This window comes from Scophthalmus maximus, chromosome 16 (genome assembly GCF_022379125.1).
Source record: "Scophthalmus maximus strain ysfricsl-2021 chromosome 16, ASM2237912v1, whole genome shotgun sequence".
NCBI lineage: Eukaryota > Metazoa > Chordata > Actinopteri > Pleuronectiformes > Scophthalmidae > Scophthalmus > Scophthalmus maximus.
In genome coordinates, this window is record NC_061530.1 from 6,679,895 (window position 1) to 6,701,023 (window position 21,129).

Genomic DNA, 21,129 nt, shown 5'->3' on the forward strand with positions numbered 1-21,129 from the left:
TTCTTTTCCGGGGAGCCAATGGGGGCGGGCCGTCAGGCGCCACCAGGAAGTGGAAAGTCTCAGGTCAGTGGTGACGGTACGAGCTTGTTGGCGGGGCTCCGTGCAACCGTGTGCTCAGGCAGGGCGAGATCTTATTTTATTTTTTACTAAATGTTTTCTAAATGCTTACATAGCAGAGGTTCTGTGTCAAAATGGCGCTCGCACGGATGAGGAACGCGAAGGGTGCCAACGCCACTGAGATAGAAAAGAAAATCAAAAGGTGAGTAAATGTTTTCCTGGAGCGAGGTGGATACTTTTATCAGGGCGCTAGCTACAGTCGGGACAGCTGTGTCGAACTGCTGCTGCAATCATCAAGTGAATAAAGAGAGAGAATACAACCATGCTAGTGTTCGATCCATGTTTTTGTTTACTGTGTGTGTCGTGAATATGACCATGAGTTGATATTTTCCCCGACTTCTATTATCTGTGTTAGGGCCACACATGACTCTGTCCCGTTGGTGCTTATGAGGACAAATGATGACATCATCTTAAGTAGAATAATTATACTCATACGTAAATATGTTCTGTAATGAGTCAAAGAAGGAACATGTAAATAAACTCTGAAATAAACAAAAGAACGAATACACATATATTGTTATTAATAAGTGAAATGAAGTACATAGGTACATTCTGAGATAGATGAACAAATATGGCCAATTATATAAAGTAATGATTAACTGATTTGAATTATAGTAAATAAATGCTGAAATTAACTGATTTAATTACAGTCAATTGCATAAATAAAACGATAAGTCAATACATGTCAGGACATAAGTACATATTTCTACATTTCTTTATTTACTTATTACTGCATATTCCACACTCCTGCTTTTATTCATTTCTGTATCGCTGCATGTCTTCACATGTGCATTTTTGTTAATGGAGTTGGTGGCACCACATACATCACTCTACATAGATAAATTGGTATTGAAAATAATGATTAATTGCAGCGCTAGAGCGCTGATTTCATGTCACGGGGTTAATGAGGGTTACATTGCCACAAAATTATGCCCTTTCCATCCTTTGTTCCCATGACGTAATACCTGACATTTAGCTTCTCTGGGATTAACTATGCATATACTATTGAATGTCCTGTAAAACTTTGAATAGAAAAGATGATACGTGCCACAGTGTGAAGTTATCGCTGAGGAGGACTGGCTCTTACAGAGGTGCAATCCAGAGGTTGTGTAGAAATGCCAGACTAGGTTGTGGGTCTACTACAGGTGGTCTACAGATAGGCATCTGTATTATAATCTGTCAAAATTACTGGACCTAATTAATGGACCTCAGATTTTTCACTCAATTACCGAACATATTTAGTTGACGCGACCCCTGGTTCCGTCAAACCATCTATATCAGGCACTGCTCATGAGGCAGACCAGCTACTTTACTTTTTATCTGTTACTTTGAGCTCATTGTTATTCATCCACAACTTTTAGCAAATTCCTTTTCTAACTTATTATAGTTTTATTACTTTTTGCAAATTGACTTTAAGTAGTTTTGATGCACTCTCAATGTCAACACATTACTCGGATGTATTTTTTCATGTAGAGCATTCCATTTTTTCTAATGATTTTGGCCATTCCATTATCTTTCCACATGCTCCCTGTCAACCGCAGAAGTAGGATGAATTAGGGGTCGACCGATTATCAGCCATTTTTATGATTTTCGGTATCTGTTATTTTTTAAGCCGATAAGATAATTTCATTTTAAAATGTGCCACTTTGGCTCTGATGCAGCCGCAGTCACTACTCTCTGGACTTTAGCAATGTCCGGTCCATATTTTTTTGTTCAACTTCATAATATTGCTGCTGATAGCTCCTTTATTGACACTTTTTGACTGCAGACAAAAAATCAGTTTCAAATATCTGTTATCGGTCTCCTAGATTAGTAATAATCTGTATCGGTATCGCCCCGGAAAAAGCAATATCGGTCGACCCCTAGGATGAATCAAAGATTCAGAGAATGTGTGAGAAATGAGACTATGGAGACTCCATTGAGAGTACTCTCTGCACTAATTCTTCATTTTGAATGCAGGATGGACAACACTGCAACAATCAGCAGAGTTAAGTTGACCATTTGACGTTTTTTTCTTCTGTCTTGCTCAGAGGTAATGCTTTGAGGCAGGGATCTGCATGGAGGGGCTACCGAGGATTTATGGCCTTGCTGCTGTTCGCTCTGTCTGTGTGCGGGGCGGCTACGTGGATGTACCTGACCTCTCTGGACCGGGACATCACAGAGACACTGGTCAGGCAGCGTGAGCTGGTCTCTCCACAGCCCAGAGTCTATACCGTCCAGTGCTCTGAAGACTACGAGAACTACAAACGCTATCCAGGTGAGGCTTCCTTGCACTGCACTGTGTCAGGCAGTCGACTGGCAACTCTTTGCTGTGTCGACCTGACTGGAATGGGATGAGCCCAAAGCTACTTTGAAAAAAACCCAAATCTTGTCAACCCAGTGGCTCTAATATTTTAAATACAGTCAAACACTTTCTTCTCATGTCTGTAACAGTTTCACTGTGACTACTAGATGGCATTATAGTCTACTTCAGTGGTTCTCAAACTTTTTACACAAACATTTATGAAAATCTAGCTTGCGGAACAGTTATATTATTATTTATTGTTGACTGTTGTCTGTACACACTGTACAAACGGGGTAGCACTACAACTGCAACTTAAACTCTTCCACACAACTCTCAATTTGCATGGGGTGTGTCACTCTTGCTCGCACACACAGACACACACACACACACACACACACACACACTACAAGTGAGAACACAAAGAATCATTACTGTATAACAATTACAGTCAGTAGATTTGTTTAAGGCTAAATACAAATTATAATGAAAGTTTGAGAGCATTGACATCTTACAACTCTTTGACACAACTCTCATAGATTGCAATGGGCATGTCACACTCTCTCGCTCTCTCGCGCACACACACACACAGCGTCCACTCGAAATATTGCGCTCCTTCCTAATTTTCCCATTTGGAGCCACGATTGCAGTGTTCGGGAGTTATTTGTTTTGCCACCGCTATCTCTGCCATCACAGTTTAGCTTGTTTTTCTCAGGGTGTGCGTGTAACGTTCCTGAACATCACCTTAGCAGGCTGATATCCAAACAACAGACTTTTATAGGAAAGGCAAAACATGTTTTTAAATTCCATTTCAGTGACTTATGTTTTAAAAGTATTTTCATTTGAATTTTTGATAGAATTAGGCCTGTTTTTCGTTTAAATTTATTGAATTTAAAAATGTATTACATTTCGGCACGTCCTCCCACGTACCACTAGAGGGAGCTGACGTACCACCTGTTGTAGTTGTACCACAGTTTGACAACCAGTGGTCTACTTGATCACAATGTTACGTGCCCTATAGAAGTAGATATTTAACTGGGGGTGGGGGTGGGGGTCCACTTGATTAATGTTTGCAACCAACAGAGCAGCATGTGTAAGCAAATCGTTACCAGCTTATGCTACAAAGCCAAGACATCCCAAACACACTAAAGATGCTGAGGAAAGAGAGAGAGAAAGAGATTTCGATTTTTAAAAAACAATTTTTATTAAGAATTACCAGAGAACATCATGGTCCTCTACAAATGAAATGAAAAAAAACACACAACAACAACAACACAAAACAAAACAAAAACAGAAAAAACAGAATAAATCAGGTCATAAAAACAGAGTTAAAGATGAGCTCTTCCTCCTTCACTGAAAACACAGAGAGAGAGAGATTTTTTTTTGATTTTTTAAAAACAACTTTTATTAAGATTTACCAGAGAACATCACGGTCCTCAAAAAACAAAAATTAAATAAATGAATGTACTGAATAAATCAAATCATAAAAACAATAGAGAAAACTCTAGAGAGAGAGAGAGATACCCTGTACCAGAGGGTGGTCAGAGCAGTGAGCCAAGTTTAGGTAGGAAGTAGAACTCACATCGACCGATTTTTATCGATCAATTGATTAATTCACACACACACACACACACACACACACACACACACACACACACCCACATCACTGTGGGCCTTTATGTTTGCAGATATGCGCTGGTGTGGAAACTTTTAATTTACAGAATAAACAAAGCAGAACAGATGTGCATTTGTGTTTACATACAAATATATTTTCGTAATTCAACTTCTATGTTTGGTTTTGTATTTTTGTTTTTGTTTATATGGTTATTAGTTTTGAATTATAGTTCAACTGTAAAATATAACGCCTCAATTGCATTAGGGAATAATTAGCATATATATTGGTCGGACTCTATCAGGAAGAGGCATTGCTGATATTATTGGTTGACGTGGTGCATGCTGTAAAGTGAAAAGTGTCGTTTTTCCCCTTTAGTGTAAAACTAAACTGAAATCAGGTTCTAGAATAAGAACTCCTTTAAATACTTGTGTATGAAATGTAATTTTGCCAAAACAATCTCAAATCGAATCCGAAGCCCCTTTCAGACATGGCATATGTAACACTGCACTAAGCTGTCAAATTGATGGGTCACTCACACAGTGGGATCCAGAGGTGCTTTGTTTTTTTCATTAAAGTTTCTCACTGCCATATTCAGACAAGACAGGCCATTTAGGGAGAGAGCGGTGTGCATGCTCCATATTCGACACCTGCTTTTCGCTGCCGGAAAATATTGGTGATCATGATGAGCATGAGGGATGCACACGCCACGCTTCTCTTCAAGTGAATCTCTGAATAAATTCACCATCAGTTTTCACCGTTTATCTGACAGGGAATTGAACTCCCCAATGTCCCACTGTGCAGAAGCATGGAAAAGGACAGGAAGTTCAGATGGGACTCTCATTTAACTCCTATTCGCTCACATTTATTTATTTATTCATCCTGGCAGTTGGCGAGTATAAAGGTTGGAAATATGAGGTTGTGATTGATGCTGTGGTTGTGCGTCTTTTCTGCACAGCACAAGAGGAAATATTTATTTTTACAGCTGGATCTGACAAGAGGAGAGTCTCTAACTTGAAACGTTCTTTATCCCACTGCGTCATAGATTATTAAATCGATTTTCATTTCTTTGTGCGTTGGAGACGGTTCTTCATGAGAAATGTATTTCAGTGAGCTGACGACTAGTACACCTTGTGCTGCTGTAGAATTCAATAGTCTTCAGACCTCAGAAGTGTTACAGAAATGTAACAGGTCTGACCGAGTAAGGTTTCGGTCTCCACTGGTACTGAGCCTGCTAATAGATCCAACTCTATGATGCTGATTAAAAACTGTGACACGGTAAAAGCTCCAGAACACACAAATTAAACAATCTGAGGGGAAACAAACACCACAAGAGCACTCAGAGGGCGCAGACCTCCGCCAAGGCTGAGCGATCCCCCACCTATATGCTGTTTCACATTCCAAAACATCATCCTAAATGTGATCTCCTGTCACCACGGCCTAGACCTATCTCTGATCAAACCTTAATGCACATCTGCCCTTAACCTTTCGAGCAAACCGAACCACTCACATAAGCTCCTTGGTGGAGCTGAAGACGGTCCGCAGCTCAGAAAACTACTACTAATCTAAAGAAAAATAAATCAGTAACTAACTTTGTGGGTAAAATGTCAGCAATTGGTGAAACCTTCGGTTATGATCTCCCGTAACCAAGCAGCAGTTGTTATCCCAAACTCATTCACGACAAAGAAAAGCCTCGCATTTGAGAAACGGCGAGTATTTGGCATTTTTGATTAAGAAATGACTGAAATTATTATTCAATTGGCCATCTTGTTGCTGGGTCAAGTTACCAATCGATTAATAAATTGCAGGGAGCAGGCGGGCCACGGTCACGTAGCTGACGGAGGCGGCTTTCCATTCGGACGAGGACATTGTCATTTACTCTTAAAATTCCAATTGGTTTTAAAATTGGAGAATTGTTAATTAAATATTGGAATTATTCTAGAGCTGCAACAGTTAATCGATTAATCGATTAGTAATCGACTACTAAACTAATCGCCAACTATTTTGATAATCGATTAATCGTTTCAAGTAGTTTTTATGAAAGAAAAAGTCAAAATTCTCTGATTTCAGCTTCTTAAATGTGAATATTTTCTGGTTTCTTTTCTCCTCTGTGACAGTAGACTAAATAAATACCTTTGGTGCGTGAACAAAACAAAACAGCATCTTGGGGTCTGGGGAAACACGATCGACATTTTTCACCAATTAATGACACAATTAATGGAGCAAACAACTAATCGATTAATCGAGAAGATAATCAACAGATTAATCGATTATGAAGCATTAGTTGCAGCAGAATATTCTACTGAATGAAGAACATTTCCCTCTGCATCTATCTCTCCGGTGTCATCTCACTGGAAGCATTCTTGCTTCTCTAAAACTCCAAAGACGTTTATTTTAATGCCGACACGTCCAAATCTGCTGGATAAAGCCGTCTAACTTAATCGCCTGTAAAATGTGAAGCAGTTCGTGAGCATGCACTTAGCAAAAAGATGAGTAGAAATTGGAAAATGTTTCTTGTGAAACATATGGTCTGCTCGGAATTCAGACGGTGCATCTCCAGTGTCTAAATATAACACAGCAGGAGGCTCAGGCTTGGAGCAATAAATTATTATCGTCAAGAAGCTGCAGGGAAGCCTGAATTTTTTGGCAATATTGAACAGAACTCCCAATGAATTTCCTTACATTGCACTTTCTCTGCTAGCCACCCTATCACACTGCTACAGGGCCCAAAGCCCCCCCCCCCCCCCAAAACAACAACAACAACAAACAAACAAACAAACAGGAAAGTGCCTGAAGATTATCTACCATTGTTTTTCCAATCCGGTCTTGCTCTTGTCTCTCCCAGGATGCACCCCTCAGAGGTGTGGCCGCGCGGTCACCGACAGCGTGGTAACGAGGGACGAGGCGCAGGCCCTCAGGAGGTAAACACTGTCACTCAGAGGGCAGCGTGTCTCCTTCTCTCATTCATACTGTTCTTCCTCTCCATGATCCCTGTCGTGCAGGTGAATATATTCTGTGTATGTTTTCTGTCTCTGACGCGCAGGCTGGCTGAGAGGGGGCTGGCACTGGCCGGTTCAGAAGGAGGAGTGAGTATATTATAAGTTATATGATTGGAATAATTGGTGTTTTTTTCCCCCCCCCCCCTGAAACATTTTTTGCAGACCATTTTCCAAAGCATTACATACATTTGAGAAGGATTTCTCAGGCAGCTGTTTGATTCCCTTCATTCAAACTTTCAAAAAACTTGAAACCATCCTGTATGTAGGTAATATTTTACAGGACACAATTCGTTATCTTTATGTCTGGGGTCATAATTACATCATTGTATCGTAGACAACAGAGTGAGACATCTTCTGTCTAGTGGATCACGACGCATCGCTGTCAGAGTAAACTATTAATAATGTAATTCATATTACATCAGTAATTTACACTTATAAAGTTTATATTTTTCAACCACGACCTTCAGTATTTTGATCAAGAGGCTTATATTTACAGCTGTGTTATTTCAATTTATCAGACACAGGCTGTTTAATCAACATCTAAAGTTAATAGAGTTAAAAAAAAGAGTTAATATTGAATATTAAAGGCTTTTTTTGAATCAAGGACATACATTTTAATGGGGACATAACAAAATAATACAGTTTGAAGCATAATTAAACTTAATTTTAATCAAATGAAATCCCTTTGCTTGTAAATGACTCCTCGTATCCCTTTATTCAGGAAAACACATTATTTGATGAATTTTCATTGTGCCCCTTAAAGTTTTTGTCGTCCTAAATATTCCAACTTAGGGACACATTCTCTGTATTAAGTACAACAATGTGGCACACTGATGTGTTTTTAATAATCTTTGGACAGTACATCATGTATCAGTTTTTGTAACCACCAATGATAAATGGTTGTAGGATCAATTCATTGGTGGATTTGGCTCTTGGATTTTTCATGCGCAGGGGTTTGTCAACAATTGGTCATTATCAGCTTAATGGTACAAAATGTCCAAATTGTAGAGATATTTTTCTGACTCCCTGCTGTGACGGACCTTTCTTGGCACTAGAGGGCTGGCTGGTACAATAAGCAGAGTGCAGACCAGATGAGCTGTTCTGGCAGATTAAACGCAGAGTCCTACTCCTGTCCAGAAACGTCTGGATGTCCCTGGCATGCCCTTCCCCCTGTTTTCCATCCACAGCAGGCCCTGGTCGTCTGCCAGCACAGAAACTCTTTATGGAGTGTTAAGATACTTAAGTGAAGGGAGTTGAAACAGGAAGGGGGTGTCATCTGAGAAAATCACTTCTTTTCTGGTCGGAGAAAAGACAGCGGTGTCCCCAAAGAGTTGAGAAGCAATAACGAGTGGAGGGCAGAGTGAGAGCTCCACGAGTAAATGCTAGGCCACAGAGGGGAACAGGGCTGAACCTTGAGACGCTCACTGTGTCGTGCCTGTAGTGGTGGGCAACAACAGTCAACATTAATTTGATTTGCCATTCCTTGCACTAATTCCTGTTTTTAACACCCTTGCAGGCATCCATACTAGACCTGCACTCTGGAGCGCTGTCGATGGGAAAACAGTTTGTCAACATTTACAGGTGGGAAACTAGTCAACACTTGACTTTATTTGATTTCTCCTTGTCCGCCCCTTGGGCATGACATCCTGCGCAATATGCACCAGTTGCAGAAATATACTCACCAAAATATGGTACCAGTCTTACTGATGCAGGTCCTCGTGAGCGTCTACTCTCCTGGTCCAGTGGATCCACACGACCCTCATCCATCACTGCCAGCAGAAGCTGGTTTTATTTGGATCGCGCGCTCCTTTTCCATCCTTCCCCCTCTGTTCTACCTCCTCCCTTCATTCATTTCTCCCTCTGTGTCCACACATCTCTCTCCCTGCTCCTGTCCCATTGGGCAGACGACTGACACGGAATAATTATAATCAGGAAACAGCGATGATAGCGCACTCACCTCGCCTTCATGCCCCGCTGGGTACTTCCACATGTGAGGCAGTCGGACGTTTACTCTCCGCTGTGTTTGGATCGCTAGGCGGCACACACCCGCCCCAGTAACGATGTGGTCCAAACTGTGCAGTGAAACGTAAATTTATTCTAACAGACCGGATCTCGTCTGCTCTCTCCCCCCCCGCTGTGTGTGTCTGCTCATGTGTCTCTGATTGACTGCGTCTGCACCTGGAACTCTCTGTGGTTGTGCGCTGGGCATGTGGCTGCAGGTACTTCGGGGATCTCATCGGGGATGTGTTCACCCAAGAGGATTTCGAGCTTTACAGGTGACTCAGGAACATTAGAAATCACACAACACGTTGAGAGCCTGCTTGAAAATGAGACACCTGACACTTAACAAAAAAAAAGATTAGTGACATACAGTGCAGTCAATAGCAAACAATCACTATAGGCCTGTCACAATAATTACGTTATCGACTTATCGTACGATACATGAATATGAGCTCAATAATTTTGTTGGGACCTCAATAACAGCCATTGTGTCTACATGCGTGTTTGTTGACATATTAATGAATGTCAACAAGTGTCCAGCAAGTCTCGCTGCTTCTGTCCTCTCGTCTGTTCTCGTCGTATGATTTATCAATAACTGGTTTGGTCTATTAAATGTCAGAAAATAGAGATTTCTTGGTATTTTTCTGAAGGGGCACCACGTCTTCAAATTGCTTGAGTCTAAACGCAAAGTCTAAACTTTGGATAACATTTCTCTCGGCAGCGACACAAATCGTGTAGGACTTGCACGCGCAACGACCAATAGGCCTGTACTGCAAGCTCACATGATTCAGTATCAAAAAATGGTCTCAAAATGACGATATTATTGTCTAACACAATAATTTCTGGGACAATATATCGTGCAACCAAAAGTAGTTATCATGACAGGCCTGCCTCACTTTTGAATGATAAATACTATGTAATAATGTTATAAATTGGATGTATGGCATTTCGCCTTTCACCTATTCAGTCGTACTTTTGCTTATTATATACTGTTCAAACCACCTGTAGGTGTTGGAACATGGTGGAAAACATGACAAGAACCTGTATGAAAAGATACTGAGTGTTGCCTCAAACAGTTTGATAATAGCAGTTCTAGTCCTAAAGTCCCAAAGTTGTTCAGTGCATCACTAAACAGCAAGCATTAAATCACCCCGTCATGTTGTGTGTGTTTTTCGCTGTCAGAGATGTACGTGGGCGAATCCAGACAGTCATCGCCGAGACCTTTGGTTTGGACCCAACTCTGATGTACCTCACCAAGCCCACCTTCTTCTCCAGAATCAACAGCACTCTGGCCAAGACCCAACACGATGAGTACTGGCACCCACATATCGATAAGGTAACCCACACAAAAAATCAGAACAGATTGACTCGTTCTGCCCGGGATAACTTGTAGAGAACAGTCGACCTGATATGCTGGCTCGCGTGCAGGGTGTTACCGACGACACCAAATGTGTAATATATCAGAGAGATTAAGACTCTGAGTCTACGATCCATAATTTGTACTGGGAAGGGGAAAAAATCAGGATGGGTACATACCAACATGGCCAAGATATCAACTGCTCCCAATAATTCGACTGATGGGCGTCATTTTTAAATGTTGAATGGCTCAACCTCACCAATGATCATGAAGTTTGGATCATAGCTGGAGGAATTTCGATTTCACATACAAGCTGCCAAAATGAATTTCTACAGACCTGCTGGACTTGCCCTTCGAGATGGATCAGGAGGGCATAATGTAAAAAAGAATATTCCGTGGTTCTCTCTACAGTTAGTGTAGAGATTTAAAGCCACAGATACCACATGAAAACCCCTGTGACCAGAAAATCCTCTCTGTTTCTCACATTCATTTTAACCATCAGTTCAAACATCGAGCTGCAGCAAGCATTTAGAACTTGCTGAATCTATAATTAGTTGTTTGTTACATAATTCCTTAAAATAAGTGTTATTCCCCTTCAAGGAGGCTTCGTAACATCCTGTAACCCATGCCCCTTTTTCTCTTATGTAAACGGTTGACGACATACACCGTTCATTCTAAATAAATATTCATGAATTGCACATTTTTGGCTCTGCTTAGATCTTAGTTTTTCATTTTGAACTTTGTTAATTGACAAGAGAACGTTGAAGCTTCTGGGATGGAGAGAAGTCCATGACGCAAATTTTAAACAACGCGGGTAAAGGGTCTGTCGTTGTTTTACAACTGATTAAGTGGAAAAATATGATGGTGGGTAAGATCTTCTTATTCTGATAAGCTGAGTTCCTATCATTGGGAGTATATTTGGGAGTATCTTCCTATTGTTTTACCAGACACTGATTAAAAGTGGATTGTTGCTGACACCACTGAATGTTGTTGTTTGAAAGATTTTTAAATTATAGGCCCCGGAGACGTTATATTGATTGATCTATATTCCTGAGAGATGAAAAGAGACAAGCAGTACACATTTACCTGGCTTTCCTTGGAACACTGGTTATCTCCTTTTATTCATTTTTATTCACTGCATTTCATCTGGGTTCTCGCAGCCATATATTATTTGTCAGCTCGTTTTCTGCCGCTCCCAACAGCTGGAAAAATAAAATATCCGTAAAAGACCCACTTCTCTTTCCCTTCTTTTTCCTTGCCGGTCTGGGGCTAATTGGCTAACCCAACCCTGATTTAAATGTAAATGGCCCATGACGTCTTGGTGGTGAATTCTCATCGCCAGCGATCGTGTTGCTGATAAAGTGTTAGGGCGAAAGTTTTAATGTGACGGCACGGAAAGTGTCTTATCTCATTCATGGCAGGCTCTTCATAATGAAACCGAATGCAGGAACTAATGCCATACGGAGCCTTTTAAATCCTGACTGCAGCCTGTCTCGCTGTTGAGGTAAAGATGTACATCATCATCATACTGATATGGTTATCATGACTGTCAAAATTATTCAGTCCTGGTTACTTTTTGAAGCACGTTAATTTTTTGATGGCTTATCTTGCAGTGAATTAACTTACATTATTATGAAAGTGAATGTAAGCGTAGACTCAAATTAGAGTAGACGTACCAAATTACAATATGTATATATGTATTTTTTTCATACTCTCCTCTGGTCGAACTGTTTCAATTTTATTTGTTCCGATTTTGAGCTCCAAATGATAATTTTTTTTTCTCACCAATAGCCAACGAGATTAAAATGTTCTAATGAAAATGTGTTTGGTTTCAAGGTTTTTCCTGGGGCCCCCAAAGTCCCTCGAAGCACAAAAACAGATTAACAAAGCTTCTCCGGCATCGAGTGAAACGTGTATCAGTGGCGTCTTCCATTGTAGGAAAACGTGAAATAACTTCTTTAAATAAATAGAAAAACAAATAACCAGTCTGTCTACAACAGTTACAGCTGTTAACAGAGTAGAGAGGAGCTGTAACGAAAACCTCCAACAAACAGCCAACGGGAGAACAAAATGGAAACTTGTAGTCACAGTCAATCTAAAACCTCTAATTAAGATGAGCGAGCCAGGCCTATTGGTTCTTTTTCAGAAATAACATCATGTTGACACATCTGTGCGACCCGATGCAGAGAATGCCCACTCATCAAAACCCACCGGCCACAGCACAGTTCAGTTGGCATGTATGGATTTTGCTTTAACTTGACGAGAGTCTCCAGTTTGCAACCCTGCCATAATGTTTTTTAATTAGTTGCCCAAGTGTAACTTGCAGACTTAAAAAAACAAAACAAAATCCTCTCCCTTCCTTTCCAAAGGTCTGATAAGAAGAGCAGAGCAGAGCAGGTCAGGTCAGGAGTCAGCTGCAGCTGATTTCAACGACAAAAACATGTCCTTCCAGCAAGAATGGTTGACACATTGGCCACAAGCATGTGGCTGAGAAAAAAACACTGTGATGTCGGAAGAGTTATGTCTTATAGACTGTGCTCTGTTCTTTGTGGGGTGAAGCACCATGGAGACATGACGCACCCTAACGGTCTGAGGGACATGCCGAGTGAAGCGGTCACGCCGCTGCACCGCGAAAAGCGTTTTGGAGCTGGAGGAGATTGTATATAGTGGCACTTTTTAAACAGGGCTGAAGGGCAAATCAAGTCAAAGCAAAATGGGTACTTGTGGGAATGTACATCAAAAAGCAGTGCAGCTGAGACTGACATACCCTGACTTTTAGTCCCTAGTAAAGGTCGAGCACCTGTGGGCACTCGATGCGGCGTTTCCCACAAAGCCGCTCGACAGCATCTCTCCATTCCACCCAACCTGCCTTGTATCTGCTCCTTTGTAATTCTGCCTTTGGAAAAATATAACTCTCCCCAGCCCAACCTGAAATTACCCCTGGTTACCCCATCATTACATCATTGCTACATTACTTGTACCCTTACTTGTACAAGTTCCCTTTTTAACACATTAATAACCAACTACGGATTTTTATAACTGTGATGTTTTTGAAACAAGACTTGTAATTTGTGTTGGTTTAATGTTTGACCTGGGGGAATTGGTTGGTCTGTGGGTCAGTGGGTCACCGCGGTGTTGATTTAGTTAAATGAAGAAGCAGAGAATACCCTGAAGATCAGCTGTAGTTGAAACTATCCCATTCTTTACTGGGATACCAAAAGTTCACACATAGGATATCAGTCCAAGGCAGGCCGACAGGCAGTGAGCAGGCAACACGCCAAAAGCCAGGCAACCAAAACTAGAATCCATACACAAGAATATTCACCAGTGTGCAGGTCGATGAATTAAACATGTCACAGGACGAATGTTGTGTCTGAACAGGGCCTGTGAAGATCCATCGACTGTGTGTAAAAACAGATGTACTGTAGTCACCAGGTCCGGAAAGTGAAGCCAATGCAGAAGTGCCTGAAACCCGTATTCTCTACAGTGACCGGCAGAGGCCGACTGGTTGCAAAGACAAGTCGGTTTCTATAGAAGTCCGTGAGAAAATAATTCTACTTCTCACATTTATAACGTCAGTAAACATTTTGCTGAGGAGTTTAAAGTCTTCACACACCAATGGATGATGTCACGGTTGGTTGCCACTTGGGAAGATCGTGGTAACAGTAATTACAGTACACTACATAACTGCCAGGTATCAAGATGTTAGCCTCGTCGCTGTGAGCAGGATTCCAATCCAAAGGTAGCATTTATCTTCTTAACACAACCACTGTATTGAAGCACAGCCTCACAGAGCAGCTTGCATGGTGATAGATGGTGTTAAGAAGAAATTGTTGCTCTGTAGTCCTGATTGACAGTGTAAATATATACAGCATACATATGGATATCTGAGAGAACAAGTTTACGATGATTTACGATACTCTCTTCCTCTCCCGCAGGTGACCTATGGCTCTTTTGACTACACCTCTCTTCTGTACCTGTCTGACTACGGCTCCGACTTCAGCGGAGGAAGATTCATCTTCATGGACCAAAATGGAAACCGGACGGTGGAACCGCGGGCAGGTAACTCCCCGCTACTAAAAGACTTAAGCTTCCCAACGTAGTGCAGCATGGTGCTTGCTGCCACCGCGGCTTCAAAGACGGCGATGTTTGACCTGCTGCGAGGAAAGATACTGTAAATCCAGACTGTAGAGACACCTGTTAACCCCAGGCTTTTGCCGATGTAAGCCTGCTAAGCCCAGTCATAGAGTAAGTGATGAATAGATAGAGCGAGGATGTCATTATCACAGCCGTGTTTGAATTTTAATTGCTGTACTCGGCTGTATCAGGATAACTGGGGGGGGGGGGGGGTTTAGCGCTCTAAACTGTGAAGCAAAGTGGGCATAATCCTCTGTGAGTGGGGCGTGAGCAGCACAGACTGCTGCACAGTGCAGCCGCATGGGGGTTTGGGTTTACCTCGCTTTTATTACCCAGGGGGGCTAGACATAACAACATCTTAGGAAATATTGGTAGCTTCTGTGCTTTATTACAGCCTATGTGTATTGACCAAAAAGCAAGTGTTGATAAGTCTGCGAGTTAACGGTCGCTTCACGAATTTCCCCGAAATGTGATGCTTTTGAAAACCTGGGGAAAGGATCAGTTCTCTGAGGAGCTTGTGGGGAAGGATTTTTTTCCTACATGTTTCAGACGTCCGTCGAATGGTGTGTTTTCTAATCTTTTGATCTGGTTGCTCTATAGCTGCCATTTTGACAGTTCACTTCTTTCCATCTCTTTTTCAACTTTTCAACTTTACTATCCCCAACTTTACAATCACTTCACAAAAAAAAGGTCAAAGGAAGGTTTTGTAACAATACCCAGGAGCTTAGGCGAGAACGGTTTGTGTAAATCAAGTAATGTTATATACAAATCCTGAATTTCTCTCAGGATTTTGTACTATGACCAGAATGGAATGGAATGGGGGGAAACATCTCCTGAAGTCATTTCATCGTCCTGACAGTATTACGTCCCGTCTATTATATCTCAGAGCAAACCATCCTATGTTCTCTCTTCTCCTCGTCCTGTCCTCCGCTGCTCTTCCCTCCTGTCCTTTATCTCACCCCGTTGTCCGTGATTATCTCCTGCCCTCAGATCCAACTCCTCTGCCATTTGCCACTTCTTATCTACAGCGATTCACAAAAGCAATCCTCACCCTTCTCTTCCTTCTCTGGAAAAAGTGTTTTTCTCTTTTTGCCCCCTCCCCGTGTCGTCTTGAGTCGGTCCCCTCTAACTCCTCATTTGCCAGTCAGACATGAGCCTCGTACGCACTCAGCGAGCAACAGCGAAGCATTCTGGGCCGCGGTGCTGTGATGGAGCGCTGCGGCACGGCCATGAAGGACATGCGGCGTGATTGAGAGTGACTGCGGATTGCGCGGCGCCTCGTCTCCTGTGACAGTTTTTTTGTGAATAGCGCAGCCGTCTAGCATCAATGAATTGAGAGTAACCTCCAGAGAACAAGGAGAATAATGGCCGCGTTATCTTCAACTATATGCAACCTGCTGGGTGAAAAAAAAGTCGGAGAGCAGGAAAGGATGTGAAAAACATAGAGAAGTAGGACAAGTACAGTCTCTCTGAGGTCCTCGTTAGATTTCTAACTTTTTGGGGGGTTGGAGAATCTAAGTATGACAGACCTGTCAGAGCCACTGGTGCAACCTAACCACTGTGATCACAGCTGTCACCGTGGGTTTTATTTAGAGAAGTGCGTCAGGTAGGATACACTGCAAAAGAAAAGTCATGCATAATGCATCAGCAGCCGGGTTCATTTATTTTCCTCTTTGGGCAGCATGCTGGGCAGTTGACTGACAGGTTTTGACTTGGTGAGAGTCTGATTGTCATATCTGGACAGATGATTAGTTTGCAGAGAGGTGACGGCGATGAATAGGGTGTAATTATAACACCAGGAAGACAATCAGGACTTGGCTGTCAGAGAGAGCTAAAGTCAAGAATGGAATGACAGCTGGAGTGCCAGGGGGACGGAGGCACAAGAGATCCTGATGTTACAGAGGAAGTAAGGAGGAAGAAAAATAGTCGGGGGACAAGAATAGAGGGACGAGTGATGGATTTGGTGAATGTGGACGCGTCCCCTTAAGGGCAAGGGGAGAGGCAGTGAGGATGGGTGGGCACAGACAGAAAATGGCTGGGAGATGAATGATGAAGTGAAGATAGGCGATGGAGAGATAGGGGGTTTGGCTGGAAACGGCAGATACAACAAGAGCAAAAAAGGGCAGAGAGTGGGGAAAAAAAAGCTCTTTTACCAGTCAGAGGAGCCAATAGGGGTTAACCTGCCAGATTAGACATAACCACAGGGGAATGAGATAACCTCAGCTGGGCTGCCGCCTTAAAACCAATAGCTTGACCTTGGTGGCTGCATGTGTGCCAACATACAGACATGGAAGTCAATGAAAGTTTGCCTGGATCTCAAGACTGCTAAATTCATATGGCTGATTTCTGCAAATGGTCCAAATTTACACATGCTGACTTTTAGTTCCTTGTAGCTTTAAAACACTGGATCCTATGCCTTCTATAAGCATCTAACTAGAAATCTATAGAAACCATAGAAGTCTGACGCCTGTGAGTGAGTGGGATCAGGGAAGCGTCCGTCGCGGTGTAGAGCGAGCCGAGACAGAAAGCAAAGATGTCGATTTACCAGTCAATCATGAAATGAGTTTCCTCCTGCCACGATAACCTGACCCCAGATAGGCAGCAGAACATAGACGGAGGGATGGATTGCTCAAAACAAAGGCAACATCATCAGGGTTATTTTCTTCAGATTGACAAAGCTCCTCCAGAACCACATCAGACATTGTGCAACCGCTTATCACAGGTTTCCAGAGCCCGCGGTGACGTCTTGAAATAGTTTGTTTTGTCCAACCAACAGTCTGGAATCAAAAGATGTTTAATTTAAAGAGGTAAGACGCAAATCCTCACATTTATGTAGGGTTGGGTGCTGAAATCATGCGGTTCCTTCACTCGCGAGCAAGCATTTCTGCGCCGTGTACAGAACTGCAGTTCCGTGAGCAACGCCGTGAGGGCTGAGATAACTCGCCCCTTCACAACACTCTCGCAACTGCTCAAAGCCACTGGACAGTCGCTCGCTTGTCAAGTAGAGTTTTGAGACTTTGAGGCAGAGCAGTGACAGTGTTTGACTGTGTGCGCGACCCCATGCCAGCACGCCAAACACATGAGCCGCAGTGCGGGCGTAAGGTTGAAGCCGGAGTAAAAAATGATGAGCAGACTGTATGATCCCTTAAAATATCAGTACCGCTGACTTCAGAGGGCCCTGGTACCTCGCCACTTTAGTGTTGAACTTGTACACCAGTTGGGGGGACTGCTTGTGAGCAGAAGGTCGCCCGTTCAGACCCCTGACTGGCAAGTGGGAAATAGCCCCTCCCTCATCAACGCCACTTTGAGAAAGGCGCTTAGCCCCCAACTCATCTACCTCTACCGTGTGATTCATCCTCTCCACTAATTAATTATGAGGCTGTGGGAGTGATCCATACATCGATACAGCTCCCATGTAAATGTATTCCTTCAGTCTGCATTCCTCACTTCACTGAGACTCGAGAGATTCCAGTTGTCCCCATCTGAAATTCCCTGGCAAGTGACTTTTTCATTTAAAAAGTGTAAACTCCTCTGTGAAGATTCCTGCGTTGCGTAGCTGCAGATCCGCTCTGCTGACTCCACCGATTCTGCCCCCAGTTCTTCACTGTAAACACTGCAAACGCTTATATCGGCGACTGCAAGGGATTATTTTCCAAGATTATTTCATTGTGCGCTAAAGCTGTGTGGATAATTTCAGCACTTTAAAAAAAAAAAAAAAACCCTCCTTTTACAGTGACATGAAGCAAGTGGACCGGCACGTGTTGTCTTGCTACGCACACTCTTTTGTTTTTGCATTAATTCCCTCTCTTCTTCTTTTGGGGTTTTCAGTGTAAAATCCATTGTCTAACTGCAACCACTGATTTCCCCTGACGTCTTCAACTGATGCCCTGCCGCGGGGATTTATTCTCACGCGCACACACACACACACACACACACACACACACACAAATACACAGCAAACACACAGCAAACACACACGAGTCATCAGTATTCCTTGGAGGTAAAATAGAGCAGACAAATTGTGGCACAATGGTTCCAGCTTTTTATTCACATTCACGTAAAGTAATGAGATCCCCCCTTTCAGAAGGAGATGGAACTGGAAGTTATGCAACAAGATATTTAAACATTTTAAATATAAATCTCTTAATCATGGAATACATCAGCAGACTCGCTATGTAAACATTAATGCAAATGTCTATCTGCAGGCCGAGCAGGTCGTGTTTTTAAAACGAACCAGACTGGCTGCTAAATGGCAATAGCTCATTAGCTTGCCCGGCGTAGCAGAGCCTCTGAAAAAAGAAGAGAATTTACCCTGAGGCAACCTTATCAAACTCACACTGTGTGTGTGTGTGTGTGGGTCAGTCCAAGAAAAAAATGTTTAAAAATCTTTCATATCAGACAGTTAAAAGAATGCATTTCAGCATTCGCTAGAAATACAATCCTGGAATAAGTCGGGCGTTTCCTTGAGACCACTTTATCTTTTCTTGGTTCCCGTTACTTTCTCTTTGTGTTTCAAATTTTCCATCAGTTCCACCAGCACCACTGCATAATATGTAGACATTCGACAGAGCGTTTTGGTGTTTTGGGGGAATAAGCTTATTTTCCATCTTTCCAATGTTGAGACAAGAATATTATTACCACTGTGATGTCTGTGCATTAAGTATAGAGCTGGAGTCGAGGAAAACAACTCGCTTGGATCCGAATAAAGCTCCAAAAGAAAACTCAGAGCAACACTTCTAAATTTCACTAATTAGCACAAGTTTTCTTGTTTGTTTGTTTGACCAGTACATGAAAGTTTAAATGTGACAATTTGTGACAGGGCGAGCTACACATAATGTAACGCATGTAACTTTTTTCTACAATTCTGTTTATGTATGTGTAACACAAAGTAGTGAGCATCTTTCCTTTTTTCACTTCAGCCAGAGGCTACATCTACACAGTTTCACACATTTTCATTTAAAAAAAATGGTGTTTTGAATCCAAAGTGATCTTCGTCCAGATGAGCGCTACATGAATAATCTCCGTCCATACTAAAGCACCTGAAAACGCACATCACATGACCAATCGGCTACACTGGCATGTGCGTGCCGGGGTGTAAACAGGAAGCAGATTTTCTACTCTGCGGTTGGTTGCATAACATAATCAACAATACAAACAAGGCGCAACAACGACGAAAAATTAAGACCAGGACCTTATTTTCTTGGAATAACGACGAGGTGGAACTGTCACTGAAAGGAAGTGTTCATGATGCTGTTCACATTCACCTCTGGTTGTCGCGTCGTGACTGATGAGAACCAATCAGAAAGCACACGTGGGTGTCTGTGTCATTGTTTCCAAAAGTCTCCGTTGCTGCCCGTCCATACCGAAACGCATCCCTGGAGTTTTCAAACTAAATCAGACCCTGAAACGTCTCAGTTTTGAGAAAATGTCAACCTAATTCTTTACAAACAAGTCCATTGTACAAATTATTAGGCTTTAGATGAGATGGTTGGTGTATATCAGAGCCTAAGATTATTTTTGAAAAAAGTAGCTCTGTGTGGAACACAATATGATATCACCCATCAAATCTCCATCTTAGAAATGAAGAATATGATTGTATGCTGTCTATCCCATAATGGTGAACTATACCAAAGTGTTGTTTTGGTCTCCTCTTGCCTAAAAAGTCCCTCTCATTCTTTCCTCTCCCAGGACGAGTCACTTTCTTCTCCTCCGGCTCGGAGAACCTCCACCGCGTGGAGAAGGTGGCGTGGGGGACGCGCTACGCCATCACCGTGTCCTTCACCTGCGACCCTGCGCACTCCATCTCCGATCCCGCCCTGCCCTGAGGCACCCGTGGGTAACGGCACTGCACACTGGCTTGGACAAACCCTGTAACGGAAGAGGGGGAACAGGGCGGAAGGACAAGTGGAGGGATGAGGAGGGAGGGGGAAGGAAAAGAAGAGAGATTTTATATCGAGTTTTCACTGCCGACCTTGATCAGCTGTACACTGTCAAATCTGTTAGATATTGACCTGCTGCCCCTTAAGGATTGTGCTACAGAACAAAACTCACCCTCTTCTCTGAAGAGATGATTTCTTACTCGCTACTGGCCCTTGTCTTTTTACCCCACGTTCTAAAGCAGTTGCTTCTTTTTTTTATTGCACCATCTTAATTATTGTATTTTACTAGGCATGCTTGGGTTCCCTGGCTGGTTTCCACAATCTGCTCTTTTTGATCACTTTGGCGACGGATTGAGTGGAAATCGCTTCTCAACTGAAAACGGTCTCCCAAGTGATATTGTGTATTTTCTCCTCGCCGCGTGTTTTTCGTTTTGAGGCGAGCTATCAATTCCGTGCAGGAGAAGAGATATAGATCTGGTGACTCACCTACTGAATCAACCACTCGTCTCAAGATCCCGGCTCAAACTCGCCTCCACCCGTGATGCAGGAGGTGTTTTCTTCTAAGAAGAACCCTCTCCTTTTTGTAAGAGTGAATGCTCCTTCTGTCATGTTACCATTTACTTCAATGTGGGCGGTGAGAGCGGTTTCAAATAAAATACTGACACAGCCTGAAATCCCTATGCGTCTTTTCCCCATTTTCAAAGTTATTGGCATTTCTTGTTTTTTTGTCTGTAAAAATGCAATTT

At 42.5% G+C, this 21,129-nt stretch overlaps 1 protein-coding gene across 1 annotated transcript; it reads left to right on the top strand.

Annotated features, from left to right (window-relative positions):
- Nucleotides 1–51: 51 nt before the first annotated feature.
- On the top strand, nucleotides 52–21,057 carry uts2r2 (urotensin-2 receptor 2). The gene is made up of 9 exons (XM_035611785.2): nucleotides 52–259; nucleotides 2,148–2,374; nucleotides 6,856–6,931; nucleotides 7,054–7,096; nucleotides 8,526–8,590; nucleotides 9,229–9,285; nucleotides 10,193–10,346; nucleotides 14,306–14,429; nucleotides 20,193–21,057. Exons 1-9 carry the CDS (start codon nucleotides 192–194, stop codon nucleotides 20,327–20,329), a joined length of 951 nt encoding a protein of 316 aa, XP_035467678.1. The 5' UTR covers nucleotides 52–191; the 3' UTR covers nucleotides 20,330–21,057.
- The last annotated feature ends 72 nt before the right edge of the window (nucleotides 21,058–21,129 follow it).

What these genes read in the sequence shown, in the direction of transcription:
- uts2r2 (XM_035611785.2), top strand. Translation starts at nt 192, where the DNA reads ATGGCGCTCGCACGGATGAGGAACGCGAAGGGTGCCAACGCCACTGAG. An exon ending in ATAGAAAAGAAAATCAAAAG is followed by an intron (nt 260 to 2,147) that starts GTGAGTAAATGT and finishes TGTCTTGCTCAG; the next exon opens with AGGTAATGCTTTGAGGCAGG. An exon ending in GAGGATTTCGAGCTTTACAG is followed by an intron (nt 9,286 to 10,192) that starts GTGACTCAGGAA and finishes TTTCGCTGTCAG; the next exon opens with AGATGTACGTGGGCGAATCC.